At 34.6% G+C, this 12,280-nt stretch overlaps 1 protein-coding gene across 1 annotated transcript; it reads left to right on the forward strand.

Annotated features, from left to right (window-relative positions):
- The first annotated feature begins 5,430 nt into the window (after positions 1 to 5,430).
- Positions 5,431 to 9,846, forward strand: LOC116135174 (disease resistance protein RPP5-like). Its single transcript, XM_031420881.1, has 8 exons — positions 5,431 to 5,954; positions 6,644 to 6,709; positions 6,782 to 6,841; positions 8,141 to 8,213; positions 8,295 to 8,395; positions 8,460 to 8,751; positions 9,366 to 9,423; positions 9,545 to 9,846. The coding sequence occupies exons 1-8, from the start codon at positions 5,431 to 5,433 to the stop codon at positions 9,844 to 9,846; spliced, it is 1,476 nt and encodes a 491-aa protein (XP_031276741.1).
- Positions 9,847 to 12,280: the final 2,434 nt, after the last annotated feature.

Here is a 12,280-nt window from a genome sequence, read left to right on the forward strand (position 1 = left end):
GAGAGCATTCCAACAAGTATTGTAGAGCTTTCTAAGTTGTCTTATCTGGACCTAAGCTATTGTGAGAGGCTTCAAGTCCTACCAGAGTTTCCACATAATTTAAGAAATATAGATGCACACAATTGCACAGCATTGGGAGTATCATCAAGTTTGTCAATTTTCTGCAAGAATTTTTTTGATTTTTTTCCCCAAGGCGCAAGAATTAACTTGAGCAATTGCTTCAATCTGGATCAAGACGCCATCAGTAAATTTTTTAACGATATTCTAGAAAAGGTTACTTTAAACGTCTCCTCGCTCTTTCTTTTTTCATATGATTTTTCATTACTTCTGTTAGGAAAAGAAAATTGTTAATGATATATGTTTACGTTTATCCATGTCATAAGTTTTTGACTTCATTTTTTATTTTTTACTTTTTCTGCAGAGTCATGTGTGTTCCACCAGGGGTTGTGTCTGTTTCCCTGGATCGGAAATCCCAGAGTTGTTTGTCTTTCAAAGAGTAGAACCTTCTATAACTCTGGGAGAACAAGACATTCTTGTCGATAATGTCTTCCCTTCTCTTCTCGTCTGTGTTGTTGTGGAGTTTCGAAACTATCATAATGAAGGCCAGGGTTTGGTGGTTGTCTTCGAGTGCTCGCTCACAAGAGAAGATAGCACAATCGATGTGTTCCACGGAACTTTGAGGGGATGGGACTATGGTAATGGACCTGACAATGTGAACTCAGATCACGTATTCCTGGGATATGATTCTGCTTTTAGCTTCTCTGGTTCGTACAATATTGATCATCACAATTATCGTGAGATGACCATCCGATTTTATGTTGAGGATTTTACTGAAAGATCAGGTTGTTGCAACGTGAAAAAGTGTGGAGTTTTGTGTGGGCCTTTTGGGCGGAAACGGCGGGATCATTTTGAAAGTATTTTTGGAGAGTATATTTTGGGAGTTGAATAAGAGAGTGTTACGAAATAAAATTAAAATATTTATTAAAAAGAAATTATAAATTTATTAATTTAATTAAACACCCAAACATATTAACCCGTTTTAAAACCCTTTTTCGGGTCTGTCCATTTATTTTGCAGGCGGGTCAGGTATACCTGCATGTACCCGTTAAAATTAAAAATTAAAAACCCCTCCTTTTCTTCAAGTGCAAAACCAGACCTAAATCCCTAATTGATTTTTAGCTTCTCTCTCCACGACGCCACAGTCCACTCCACGGTCTCCACCTTCGAGTTCGATGCTTCATGTTCCCCTTCTACCTTCGGTCACTGGTGTTTCTAGCTAACGACGTTTCCATTCCGGCGGCACTGATTCTAGCACTCTCCGTCACAACTCGCAAGCGGCAGGTAAGCAAAATCATTCTCTTTCTATCCTTCTTTTTAATCTCATACTATCCTCTTGTTGCATATGCAGTTATTGCAGTAACTAATTAACACCATAAATCTTCATCTTTTTACATGGAAAAGATGGATTTTTTCATGTTCTATATCCTCTGCATTTGAGTTTACAGAAAGTTTGTGTTAAAATCAAGGCCTAATAAATTAAAGATACTCCTACATTAAATTCACAAATCAAGTAGATGGTTACTGACTTTTGCAAAATATTTTACGTTTGTTTAACTTTGATTACTGAAATTCATTAATTGACAATATCATCAAACCATCATAAGTTTCGTAATGTTTTCATATTCAGGATCACCTAGAAAATTAGTGAATTTTGAATGTTAAAGTTTTTTGACTGATGAGAACAATAACTATTTTTTCTCACATCTTTTTGCTAGCCAGTAATTCTATTTGAACTTTTTCTAATTATCTTTTGTCAATATTATATAATTGTGTATATACATCTACATATATGTATGTATGTATTATAACATGTATGTGTGTGTGGTATATTGATGGGTGCATAATATAGTGGCATGTTTCCCGCTCTAAAGTTTTCTTCATAATTGTGTTGATATTTTGGTAAACTTCATTACAATCACTGTTGTTGGATTTTTTTTTTTTTTTCATTTCTTATGATTTATTACATTTATAACAGTTTTCCTTTTTTTTTTTTAGGTCTGATTATCCTCTTGTTATGAAAGTTCTCGAAGATATTTTGAACATCTTAAAGTTCATGTCCCCAAGTAATAGTGACAAGAAATTGGTTGGAGTAGAACGAATAATTCTCGAAATTGAACCTTTATTGAAATTGGCAGGGAAATGTTATTAGTGTAGAATATGGGATGTCTGGTATAGGCAAGACAACTTTGCAAAAAGTGTATCAACAAATTCAGCATACAGTTTGAAGGTTCATACTTTGCTAAAATTAGGAAAGAATCAGCAAGTCATCATGGACTACGTCTAATGCGACAAGAACTTTTTTCTACTATATTGAAGCCTCCTATCAGCTTCACAAAAGGAAGGCTTAGTCATAAAAGAGTTTTCATTGTTTTGATGATGTAACTACTAAGAGCAAGTTGAATCTTTAATTGATGATATTGAACAGCTGGGTTCAGAAGTCGAATTATTATAACACAACAAACAAACAAGTGCTTCGAAATTGTGGAGTGGATACATTAATATATACGAGATGAAGGGGCTATTTGGGAATGATGCTCTTCAACTTTTTAGTTGGTACGCTTTTCGACAAAATCGTCCCAAATAGATTATGATGACTTGTCAAATAGGGTAGTAAAATTACCAGAGTGTTCCATTAGCTATTAAGTGTTAGGTTGTTACTTTCTTGGCAAGTCGAAACAAGTTTGGGAAAGTGCATTAAAAAAGTTCGAAAGAATTCTTCTGAGGATATTTACAAGTGTTGAAAAATAAGTTATGACGGACTAATGATGTGAGCTTGCATATTTCTAGATTGCTGTTTCCTTGAGGGGAGACTAAGATTTTGTGTTAAACTCTTCGGATGCTGATACGGGGAGGTTGAAATTGCATTAATTGATCTCGCTATAGTGTCTCATAACTATATCAGAGGATAACAAGATAATGGTGCATGGTTTGCTTCAAGAAATGGGTTGGGAAATAGACAGACAAATCTACGGGATCCTGGTAAACGTAGCCGTTATGGTATCTGAAGATACTATAAAGTTTGGAAGAAAATAAGGTAAGTGCCGAACGCATTAGATAATATTTGATTTGATATTTTATAACCACGAGATCTAATATATATCCTTTTAGAATTATGTTTCCAGTTTTCCTAATAATAGCATTAGCTTGGATGAATTTTGGCTTATGTTTACATTTTAGAAGAATCGACAAAAAATACTATTCATGTTGATAAACTCTTAAATACTTTGTAGCTCATTCCTCGTTATTATCTTTCCTTGTATCAGATATCAATGCAATAGAAGGCTATGTTTAGACATTTCTAAAGGAGAGAGATCATTTACTTACACCTAATGCTTTAGCAAAGATGGATCGCTTAGATTGTTTAAACTACATAATGCGCACTATGAAGAGAATAATATCAATAAGGTCCATGTTTCCGACGACGTTCGTTATGGTTCGACTAAGCTACGGTACTTAGTGTTGGCATGGATGTCCATTGTCGTTGCAGACAAAACTTTGGAAGAACCTTGTTGCGCTTGACATGCCTCATGCATATTGAACAACTTTGGTCTAGTGCCCAGGTAATGTAGCGGTATTAATATTCCAATATTTCTTCTTAAGTTCTCAATATATGTTACTAATTATTCTTTTCTATTTACGCTTCATAAATTGAAACATATTGATCTCAGTTTCTCTAATATCTAAGAATTCAAGATCTCTCGTTGGCCCCAATCTTGAAAATTGATTTTAGAGAGTTGTACAGTTTGTGTGAGATTACCTCATCCATTGATGGTCTCAATTATAAGCTCCTTATCATAAATCTAAGGCATTGAAAAGCCTTGGTAGTCTTCCGACAGACATTCGTCTAGAATCTCTCGAAAAAGTATCTTTTCTGGCTGTTCAAATCTGAAGAAGTTTCCACAAATCTCCTGGAATATGAAAGAATTATATTTAGAAAACTGCATAGAGGAGTTGCCGTCGTCAATAGAGAATTTATCCAGACTAGTTAAATTGAATCTCAGAGACTGCTTAATGCTTGAGAGGTTCCAAGCAATATCTGCAAGTTAACTCTTGAACATCTCAATCTCTCAGGTGTTCAAAACTTGAAGGTTTGCTTGATACTTGGGAAATTTACAGCTTTGAGGGGGCTTAAAGCGGAGAGGGTTGCTACAAGAATACCAACATCCATTCTATGTTTGCACCGTCTAGAAAACTAGATCTGACCAACTGTGTGTATGAGGAGTTACCAGAACCCTCTGACGCATTCGGGGGTCTCTCGAGTCCGTAGACGGTTTTGGGTTTTTTCATGTAAAATCGCTGTAGGATTCTTTGTAAGTTACTAATTCCTTATTGGGTTGGACTTAGGAATAAGAATTCTTATAAAACTAGGTTTAGTATCTTAAACCTAGTATCTAAACATACTTTTTTTCTTGTTATGAGTGAGATAGCAAATCATAGGATAATTCATTCATTGTAAACGAGAGAGATGAGAAATATTTTAATAATATTGACTCAGCTGGACATAACCCACATTGGGTGAATCAAGATAAATCGTGCGTATTATTTTCTTTGTTTACTGTTTGATTTATTTTACTGTTATATTTTATTTCTGTTGTTGTTGTCTCTATTTCGTTTATATATATATATATATATATAATATAGAGGGGCCTTCTCATTAACTCTTAACATTTATCAAATATACAGCTAGCATAAGGCACCAAATCGCATCAGTCAGAATCAGTTCCAAAGAAAATTAAAAGATTAATTTTTGACAGCAAAAGCATCAAACTGCATTGATTTAAACCAAACGAAGTGATTTACAAGGATTGGAAGGAAGTTGAGAGAAAAAGCACTTTGAAAGCAAGTAATTAATTCAAAAATTATCAAAATCATAAAAACTCGTCGTTTAGAAGCGGTTCTGAAGCATCTTTTCAAAGAAAATATTCTAATTAATCCAAAAGTAATAAAAAATACAGACAGTGTCGCATTAAAGAATATCAAAACACATTGTTAATAATCATTGTTTGAGACAAATCTGAGAAAAAATCGTGATGCTCGGCCTACCTTTATTCAATTAAATCAACGAAGATGGGACCAGGAACCGACAACTTTACCAAAGGTTCGCCTATCTTTATTCAGTTAAATCAACGAAGATGGGACCAGAAACCGACAACTTTACTGAAGGTTCGCGGAAGATGGACCACACGCTTTTATAATTGAGATCTACTGTTGAGATGTTTGCTTAATTTTTCTTGAAATGGCTTCTTCTTTCTTCTTCCACTCTTCTTGAGATGATTTCATTAGTTTCACGGAAGAAGAGAATAGGAGTAAACTAGAAGAATCAAGGGAGAAAACAAATTTTGATTTATTTTCGAAAGCCTATGAAGTAGGATGGCTTCTTCTTCTTCTTCTTCCACTACTGTTGAAGTGAGGAAGCATCATGTATTCCTCAGTTTCTGTGGCGAGGACACCCGCTCCACTTTTAACGGCACTTTACACGGAATTTTGAAGCATCAAAGTATAAATGTTTTCATTGATGATGAACTTAACAGAGGAGAGGAGATTTCGCCATCTCTTATGAATGCAATCGAAGAATCAGCGATTTCAGTTATTACTTTCTCGAAAGGTTATGCATCTTCAAGATGGTGTCTTGATGAACTTGTGAAGATCATGGAGTGCAAGGAAACGCATAAACAGGCTGTAATCCCAGTTTTCTATCACGTAGATCCAACCGATGTAAGGAATCAAACTGGAACTTTTGGGGATGGATTTGCTAAACTTGTAGAAAGTTTTGATGAGGAGAAGTTAGAGAAGCTACAAATGACTGAAGAACAATTTAAAGATAAGGTGGAGAAATGGAAGAAGGCTTTGACAAGCGCAGCTAATCTATCCGGCCGAACATCAAAAGTTGAACCGTAATTTTCTACTCTGTAATTTAGTACTCTTACTGTTTTAGCTGATGTTAACTTTCACATTATATATCAAGTAGTTTAAGAGAGATTAGATATATATTCCATGGATGATGAAGATTTTTTTTTTTTTTTTTTTAAAATCAAGGCCTAATAAATTAAAGATACTCCTACATTAAAATTCACAAATCAAGTAGATGGTTACTGACTTTTGCAAAATATTTTACGTTTGTTTGAACTTTGATTACTGAAATTCATTAATTGACAATATCATCAAACCATCATAAGTTTCGTAATGTTTTCATATTCAAGGATCAATCTAGCAAAATTAGTGAAATTTTGAATGTTAAAGTTTTGACTGATGAGAACATAACTATTTTTTCTCACAATCTTTTTGCTAGCCAGTAATTCATATTTGAACTTTTCTAATTATCTTTTGTCAATATAATATATATGTGTGTATATACATCTACATATATGTATGTATGTGTATGTATATACATGTATGTGTGTGGGTATATTGGATGGGTGCATAAATATAGTGGCATGTTTCCCGCATCTAAAGTTTTCTTCAATTGTTGAATAATATTTAATTGGTAAACTTCATTACAATCAACTGTTGTTGGATTTTTTATTTTTTTTTTTCATTCTTAATGATTTATTACATTTATAACAGTTTTCCTTTTTTTTTTTAGGTCTGATTATCCTTGTTATGAAAGTTCTCGAAGATATTTTGAACATCTTAAAGTTCATGTCCCCAAGTAATAGTGACAAGAAATGGTTGGAGTAGAACGAATAATTCTCGAAATTGAACCTTTATTGAAATTTGGCAGGGAAATGTATAGTGTAGAATTGGGGAATGTCTGGTATAGGCAAGACAACTATTGCAAAAAGTATTCAACAAATCAGCATACAGTTTGAAGGTTCATACTTTGCTGAAAATATTAGGAAAGAATCAGCAAGTCATCATGGACTACGTCTAATGCGACAAGAACTTTTTTCTACTATATTGAAGCATCCTATCAGCTTCACAAAAGGAAGTTAGTCATAAAAGAGTTTCATTGTTTTTGATGATGTGACTACTATAGAGCAAGTTGAATCTTTAATTGATGATATTGAACAGCTGGGTTCAGGAAGTCGAATTATTATAACAACAACAAACAAACAAGTGCTTCGAAATTGTGGAGTGGATGACATTAATATATACGAGGAAGGGGCTATTTGGGAATGATGCTCTTCAACTTTAGTTGGTACGCTTTCGACAAAATGTCCCAATATAGATTATGATGACTTGTCAAATAGGGTAGTAAAATATACCAGAGGGTTCATTAGCTATTAAAGTGTTAGGTTGTTACTTCTGGCAAGTCGAAACAAGTTTGGGAAAGTGCATTAAAAAAGTTCGAAAGAATTCTTCCTGAGGATATTTACAAGGTGTTGAAAATAAGTTATGACGGACTAAATGATGTTGAGCAGTGCATATTTCTAGATATTGCATGTTTCCTTGAGGGGAGACTAAAGATTTTGTGTTAAATCTTCGGATGCTGATGACGGGAGGTTGAAATTGCATTAATTGATCTCGCTGATAAGTGTCTCATAACTATATCAGAGGATAACAAGATAATGGTGCATGGTTTGCTTAAGAAATGGGTTGGGAAATAGACAGACAAGAATCTACGGGAGATCCTGGTAAACGTAGCCGTTTAGGTCATGAAGATCTATAAAGTTGGAAGAAAATAAGGTAAGTGCCGAACGCATTAGATAAATTTTGATTTGATATTTTATAAACCACGAGATCTAATATAATATCACTTTTAGAATTTGTTTCCAGTTTTCCTAATAATAGATTAGCTTGGATGAATTTTGCTTATGTTTAATCATTAGAAGAAAGTCGACAAAAATACTATCATGTTGATAAACTCTTAAATACTTTGTAGCTCATTCCTCGTTATTATCTTCCTTGTATCAGATATCTAATGCAATAGAAGGCATATGTTTAGACATGTCTAAAGGAAGAGAGATCATTTACTTACAACCTAATGCTTTAGCAAAGATGGACGACTTAGATTGTTTAAACTACATAATGCGCACTATGAAGAAATAATATCAATAAGGTCCATGTTTCCGACGAGCTTGTTATGGTTCGACTAAGCTACGGTACTTATGTTGGCATGGATGTCCATTGAACGTTGCAGACAAAACTTTGGAAGAACCTTGTTGCGCTTGACATGCCTCATAGCAATTGAACAACTTTGGTCTAGTGCCCAGGTAATGTAGCGGTATTAATATTCCAATATTTCTTTCTAAGTTCTCAATATATGTTACTAATTATTTCTTTTCTATTTACAGCTTCATAAATTGAAACATATTGATCCAGTTTCTCTAAAATCTAAGAATTCAAGATCTCTCGTTGCCCAAATCTTGAAAATTGATTTTAGAGAGTTGTACAAGTTTGTGTGAGATTACCTCATCCATTGATGGTCTCAATTATAAGCTCCTTATCATAAATCTAAGGCATTGTAAAAGCCTTGGTAGTCTTCCGACAGACATTCGTCTAGAATCTCTCGAAAAAGTAATCTTTTCTGGCTGTTCAAATCTGAAGAAGTTTCCACAAATCTCCTGGAATATGAAAGAATTATATTTAGATGAAACTGCAATAGAGGAGTTGCCGTCGTCAATAGAGAATTTATCCAGACTAGTTAAATTGAATCTCAAAGACTGCTTAATGCTTGAGAGGGTTCCAAGCAATATCTGCAAGTTAAGATCTCTTGAACATCTCAACTCTATGGGTGTTCAAAACTTGAAGGTTTGCTTGATAACTGGGAAATTTAACAACTTTGAGGGGGCTTAAAGCGGAGAGGGTTGCTCAAGAGAAGTACCAACATCCATTCTATGTTTGCACCGTCTAGAGAAACTAGATCTGACCAACTGTTGTATTGAGGAGTTACCGAACAATCTTGGTCAGTTATCCTCACTGAAAAGCTTACTTCTTGGCAGAAAATTCTTTGAGAGCATTCCAACAAGTATTGTAGAGCTTTCTAAGTTGTCTTATCTGGACCTAAGCTATGTGAGAGGCTTCAAGTCCTACCAGAGTTTCCACATAATTTAAGAAATATAGATGCACACAATTGCACAGCATTGGGAGTATCATCAAGTTTGTCAATTTCTGCAAGAATTTTTTGATTTTTTTCCCCAAGGCGCAAGAATTAACTTGAGCAATTGCTTCAATCTGGATCAAGACGCCATCAGTAAATTTTTAACGATATTCTAGAAAAGGTTACTTTAAACGTCTCCTCGCTCTTTCTTTTTTCATATGATTTTTCATTACTTGTTAGGAAAAGAAAATTGTTAATGATATATGTTTACGTTTATCCATGTCATAGTTTTTGACTTCATTTTTATTTTTTACTTTTTCTGCAGAGTCATGTGTGTTCCACCAGGGTTGTGTCTGTTTCCCTGGATCGGAAATCCCAGAGTTGTTTGTCTTTCAAAGAGTAGAACCTTCTATAACTCTGGGAGAACAAGACCTTCTTGTCGATAATGTCTTCCCTTCTCTTCTCGTCTGTGTGTTGTGGAGTTTCGAAACTATCATAATGAAGGCCAGGGTTTGGTGGTTGTCTTCGAGTGCTCGCTCACAAGAGAAGATAGCACAATCGATGTGTTCCACGGAACTTTGAGGGGATGGGGCTATGGTAATGGACCTGACAATGTGAACTCAGATCACGTATTCCTGGGATATGATTCTGCTTTTAGCTTCTCTGGTTCGTACAATAGATCATCACAATATCGTGAGATGACCATCCGATTTTATGTTGAGGATTTTACTGAAAGAAGGTTGTTGCAACGTGAAAAAGTGTGGAGTTTGTGTGGGCCTTTGGGCGGAAACGGCGGGATCATTTGAAAGGATTTTTGGAGAGTTATTTTGGGAGTTGAATAAGAGAGTGTTACGAAATAAATTAAAATATTATAAAAAGAAATTATAAATTTATTAATTTAATTAAACACCCAACATATTAACCCGTTTAAAACCCTTTCGGGTCTGTCCATTTATTTGCAGGCGGGTCAGGTAACCGATGTACCCGTTAAAATTAAAAATTAAAAACCCCTCCTTTCTTAAGTGCAAAACCAGACCTAAATCCCTAATTGATTTTTAGCTTCTCTCTCCACGACGCCACAGTCCACTCCACGGTCTCCACCTTCGAGTTCGATGCTTCATGTTCCCCTTCTACCTTCGGTCACTGGTGTTTCTAGAACGACGTTTCCATTCCGGCGGCACTGATTCTAGCACTCTCCGTCACAACTCGCAAGCGGCAGGTAAGCAAAATCATTTCTTTCTATCCTTCTTTTTATCTCATACTATCCTCTTGTTGCATATGCAGTTATTGCAGTAATTAACACCATAAATCTTCATCTTTTTACATGGAAAAGATGGATTTTTTCATGTTCTATATCCTCTGCATTTGAGTTTACAGAAAGTAAATTTTCTTTTTAATTTCTCTGGCCGTAACTTTTCAGTCTTTTCTTTAAGTATTCAACTGGCTTGGGTTTGGGTTGGAAGATGAATATGAATATTGAAGAATAAAATGTGATGTAATTAGTAGGCAGTGGAGTTTGGAGAAGGTTGAGTTGTCTTGAATTTTCATTTTATTTACGTTGGTGGTGGTGAGGCATCATTGGATTCATAACTTGCTGTTTGGTGGTAGTAAGTCAACCCAAATTTAATTCAGCTCTGTCTCTCTATTTTTTTTTTCCTCAATTGGTTTCTTTTGAGTTCCTTAATATCCTGTTACTTCTTTAAGTTTCAGTCTTTGTGTATCATTTAATTCATTTCTCACTGTGACTTTGTTTGATTTTCGGTAATTGGTCTCTAGTATGTTTCAATATCTTAAGTTTGGCTTTTCTGAGTTGTTTCAATATCCTGCAACTTAATTTCGGTGTATTGCCGGTTTAAGCAATTTTTAAGAGTGGCACCTTATTTTTTTTTTTTTTTTTTTTTACTTTAGAAATTGGTTGATTACTTAGGATAATCATTTGTAGCATTTACTGGTTTATGAAATTTCACAGTTTTAATTTACAGCTTGAAATGTCAAGTGTTGGCAATATTAGCAGTTTGTGGTAGTGTCTGCTAAACTTGTGTGCCTTTGTGTTTTAGTATAATTGGGCATTATGACTTAGTTATCACTTGCTAATGTTTCGACTTTCTAATTTATCTTGTGTTGGTTGAACTTAAACTTAGGCTTTGTTGGTGGTCCACATTTCCTTAATGCCAATTTTGCGGATTCCTTTTCAAAGTATTATAGTTTATTTGTTGTTAGACTTTTACAGATAGCTAGAGCTTTGCAATGTTGGTTAAATCCACACTTAGAGAGACAAAGGTGCCAAGAAAAGGAGAAGCTATTTGTTCTTAATCAATAAATTAATATGCAATAGGGATTAAAATATTAGGCTGAGGTGGGCTTCATTTCTCTTTAGATCAATACTTTACCATTAGAATGTTGTATGCAAGTAACTAGGCTGCATGTTTTAAAACCTGACCCGTTGTAAGACCCGGTTAAGTGACCGGGTCACAGGTCGACTGGTTGGACCGGTGATGTCAGCAATAACTTTAGCAAATTAACCTGAAATTAGGTAGATTACAAAATACCCCTAAAAATTTTAAGTAATCCCTAAAATTTTTATTTATTTCAAAAATGCCCAAAAATTACCAATCTAACTTTGATATATCTCCAAAACACCCCTAGTTAGTCCTATAAATTTGAAATATTACAAAAACCCCCTGAAACTTGAACCAGGCTAGAGAGCTGTCGGGTCCCGATCCGACCGGCCGGTCCGGTTTGGGTTTTAAAACAGCGCTAGGCAGTAATTATATGATAGGAATACATTACGTCATGTGAATCCATGTGAAGAGGGTCCTTTATGTTGCTAAAACTCTTGATCCTTTTGAGTGTCATTTTGATTTGAGCCACAAAATTGTGTTAAACGCCTTTCTTTAAGTTCAGTCTTTGTTGATCATTTAATTCATTTCTCACTGTTAACTTTGTTTGATTTCGTAATTGGTCTCTAGTATTGTTAATATCTTAAGTTTGGCTTTTCTGAGTGGGTTTCAATATCCTGCAATTAATTGCGGTTATTGCCAGTTTAAGCAATTTTTAAGAATGCACCTTTTTTTTTTACTTACAAATTGGTTGATTACTTAGGATAATCATTTTGTAGCATTTACTGGTCTGTGAAATTTCACAGTTTTAATTTACAGCCTGAAATGTGAAGTTGTTGGCAATTTTAGCAGTTTGTGGCTAGTCTCCTGCTAAACTTGTGTGCCTTGTGTTGTAGTATAA

This window comes from Pistacia vera, unplaced genomic scaffold (assembly GCF_008641045.1).
Source record: "Pistacia vera cultivar Batoury unplaced genomic scaffold, PisVer_v2 Contig296, whole genome shotgun sequence".
NCBI lineage: Eukaryota > Viridiplantae > Streptophyta > Magnoliopsida > Sapindales > Anacardiaceae > Pistacia > Pistacia vera.